The sequence below is a fragment of the Sipha flava genome, unplaced genomic scaffold (assembly GCF_003268045.1).
Source record: "Sipha flava isolate LNK unplaced genomic scaffold, YSA_version1 133_pilon_pilon, whole genome shotgun sequence".
Taxonomy (NCBI): Eukaryota; Metazoa; Arthropoda; class Insecta; order Hemiptera; family Aphididae; genus Sipha; species Sipha flava.
The window spans coordinates 149,204-151,043 of record NW_020271759.1 but is presented as its reverse complement, the minus strand read 5'-3'; the positions used below and the strand labels follow the sequence as shown (position 1 = coordinate 151,043).

Sequence of the window (1,840 nt, the reverse complement as noted above, 5' to 3'; positions counted from 1 at the left end):
TCTGTGTTGAGGATAGGTTTGCTAACATTTTTAAGATTTACAAGGCCTGTATGGGAATTGTGCCATCTGATTTTTTTCTAATTTAATATCTTCACGTTGGTCACAGTGACTGCACTTCAGAATGCTTACAGTGTGATAATAATTGTAGTGAAGATAACCGTGATAACTGCGGCAGCAGCAAATCTAAAAGAAAAGATAAACGTTAATCCTGCATTCTTTAGTTTTGGACACCATAGTAGTTCAAAATTAATTTAATAATTGTTATTGCGTTTGTTGAAAATTTTTAATTTTAATTTAATTTTTTTAATTTTTAGAATCTTTAGTTTAATTTTCAAATAGTAGTAAAAACCGATAAACAAAAAATGAGTTTTACTGTATTAAAATGTTATTGCAACGTCTTTCGGTCATTGTCTCGATCTAATTACCATAGTGCTATAAGCTTGAAGCACTTACATCCAAAAAGTTCGCTGAAAATAACTACACCCACGCCTCAACAGGTACCTGTGGAATACGAATTACCTTAAGTGTTGTTTGTTCGCAATGACTGTTTTCTGTATTAATTTTATTTTATTAGATAGCTGTTGACAAAAACAATTTTTCGGGCTACATACCAATTGAAGAGCTAGAAATCACATATAGCACTTCTAGCGGACCAGGTGGTCAACACGTCAATAAAGTTCAGACCAAAGTAGATTTAAGATTTAAGGTGGAGTCTGCCAAGTGGCTCAACGACGAAGTTAGACAGAAGCTAATAGATAATGTGAGTTTACATAAAAATGTTTTACATACGAGTAGTTGTACCTTTATCATTTCTTCGACTAATTGTTATTATTGCTTATAGAACAGAAATAAACTGACTAAAGATGGATATTTAGTGATTCGGTCAGAAAAGACTAGAACACAACAACTTAATCTTGCTGACGCTATGGAGCGTTTACGTTCTCTTATTTGGAAAGCTGCTGAACCAGAACCCAAACCATCTGAAGAAACTATTGAAAAGATCAGACGCAGGTAAGATCAATGAAATCAAATTGTTTTCCATTTTAATAATGTATTAATAGTTTATAATTTTGTTTTAAATTATAGAGTCGAAAAAGCAAATCGCATGCGATTAATAGAGAAGAAAATGAAATCCATAACCAAGAGTAATCGCCAAGCACCAACTGTATAATGATTTTTACTTGTATCTTTTATAAAAATATAAATTTGTTAGATTGATTTCATAATTGTTCAGTTTTTAAACATTTTATTTGATGAATATAAAATGTTAATTGTAGTTGCCATTTATTGTCTTTACAGGTCTCTTCTTTGCTCCGATTTTTAAACAAATAATTTTTTATGACATTGTATGTACCACAACAATGATTATCAATTGTACTTTCTAAGTTTAATTAACTATATTTATTGAAATGTTATTGAAGTGAAATATTTGATTTGGAACTTTGTGACATTAATTTATTTTATTTAGCTTATGTTGTAGCCAACATCTTGCTATAACATCTAACTCAATTTTACAATTATATATTAAACTTTTTTAAATAATGTTACTTTCTGTTAATAAATTTGTTCTGATAGAAAAATGTTTGAATTAATATTTCAATTTCACTAGGTATAACTAATTTATCTTTATTAGCAATAACTCAAGTAACTTGATTGTCGTATTACACTTGATACTACCATTGTATTACAGTACAATCACAATATAAATCATTATCTTAATTATTTTGAACAGAATTCAGTCTTGAATATATAAAAACCTATTTTGTGATTCTTTAGTTTGCAACGGTTCTTAACACTAAATAAGATTATAGTTCTTTCTCTACCACAGTTAAAAATAACT

The 1,840-nt window shown here is 28.8% G+C and overlaps 1 protein-coding gene across 1 annotated transcript; it reads left to right on the top strand.

Moving 5' to 3' along the window:
• The first annotated feature begins 315 nt into the window (after nt 1-315).
• Nucleotides 316-1,226, top strand: LOC112679264 (peptidyl-tRNA hydrolase ICT1, mitochondrial). The gene is made up of 4 exons (XM_025549001.1): nt 316-497; nt 575-760; nt 842-1,011; nt 1,087-1,226. The coding sequence occupies exons 1-4, from the start codon at nt 363-365 to the stop codon at nt 1,169-1,171; spliced, it is 576 nt and encodes a 191-aa protein (XP_025404786.1). The 5' UTR covers nt 316-362; the 3' UTR covers nt 1,172-1,226.
• The last annotated feature ends 614 nt before the right edge of the window (nt 1,227-1,840 follow it).